Raw genomic sequence first — 1,289 nt, 5'->3', positions numbered from 1 at the left:
CCCCAGCGGGAAGGGACCCAACAGCAATTAAAGCACCCCCCGTGTGACACCCCAAGGTCCCCGGCAGGAAGGGACCCAACAGCAATTAAAGCACCCCCCCGTGTGACACCCCGAGGTCCCCGGCAGGAAGGGACCCAACAGCAATTAAAGCACCCCCCGTGTGACACCCCGAGGTCCCCGGCAGGAAGGGACCCAACAGCAATTAAAGCCCCCCCCCGTGTGACACCCCGAGGTCCCCGGCAGGAAGGGACCCAACAGCAATTAAAGCACCCCGCTGTGCAACCCCGAGGTCCCCCGCAGAGCAGGATGGGGACCTTGGGGACAAGCCGTCCTGGAAATTGTCCCCTGGGTCACCTCCCCGGTGGCACTCACGTTGTATTTCTGGAAGAAGGTGAGGTAGCGAATGACCCCGACCCAAACCAGCAGCGTGGAGGTGCCCAGGAGGATGCTGCAGACGTCGTAGCTGGCAAAGTTCTGCAGGGACAGAGGCGTCACGGGCTTGGGACACGGCTAACGTCATCCCCCAAGTCCCCAACGCCGTCCCCTGAAGCCCTAACAACCTTCTGCGCTGGCCACAAGCTAGCGACGAGTGAAATCCCGGTGGCCACAAGCCAGGAAGGACCCTGCCTGTCCCTTTGTTGCCATCTCCCTATCCCAAAGGGGACAGGGGGACTCTGGGGTCCCACCCAGGCCAGGTCCCCTTCTCTGTGAACCCCTCCGAAGCGACGCCTGTCCCCTAATCCACTGATGGGACTCCGGGACAGCTTCACCGGGGGCAAACAACGTGCTGCCAGCACCCAGGAGAAGCCGTTTTCATGGCCCGGGACACAGAAATGTCCCCTCCCCGGAACACGGGGACACCAGTGGCCCCCCCAAGATCTGCAAAACCTCCAGCTCGGCTCCCCCGCCGTCCCCGTACCTTGGACTCGATGCCGATCTTCATGATGGTTCCCAAGACGGTGAGGACATCGCTGATCACCAGGAGGATGTACCAACCGTTGAGGAATTCCATGCGGTCCGACAAGCAGACGTTCTGGTTGTAACGGTGCCGGAAGAACCGGCTGAATTCCTGGGTGGGGAGAAAAAAGAAAATTTAAAAATGGGGGGTGTCCTTTATCCATCACCCGTGGAGTTTTGGCCGCCCGGTAGCACCCACAGCTTTGACCAAGCGTTCCCGTTGGGGAAAGGGGCCTCCCTTGAAAGCCACCAACACCATGAACGGTGTCCCGGTGGCAGCTCTGTCCGTCCCCAGCGTTTACGCCGTGGTGGGGGGGGGCGGGGGGGGGGGG

General features: G+C 61.8%; 1 protein-coding gene across 1 annotated transcript in view; it reads right to left on the bottom strand.

Moving 5' to 3' along the window:
- The window catches only part of MCOLN1 (mucolipin 1), a gene marked incomplete at its 5' end in the record, with an annotated part of 6,730 nt that overhangs the window by 3,381 nt on the left and 2,060 nt on the right, over positions 1–1,289 (bottom strand). The window contains 2 exons of the mRNA XM_009637027.2: positions 373–474; positions 920–1,083. Of these exons, the coding sequence (XP_009635322.2) occupies positions 373–474; positions 920–1,083 (266 nt within the window). The remainder of the gene's footprint in view (positions 1–372; positions 475–919; positions 1,084–1,289) is intronic.

The sequence above is a fragment of the Egretta garzetta genome, unplaced genomic scaffold (genome assembly GCF_000687185.1).
Source record: "Egretta garzetta isolate BGI_Z169 unplaced genomic scaffold, ASM68718v1 scaffold484, whole genome shotgun sequence".
Classification (NCBI taxonomy): Eukaryota; Metazoa; Chordata; class Aves; order Pelecaniformes; family Ardeidae; genus Egretta; species Egretta garzetta.
Note: the sequence above shows the minus strand (reverse complement) of the source record. Positions and strands in the feature narration are given on the sequence as shown.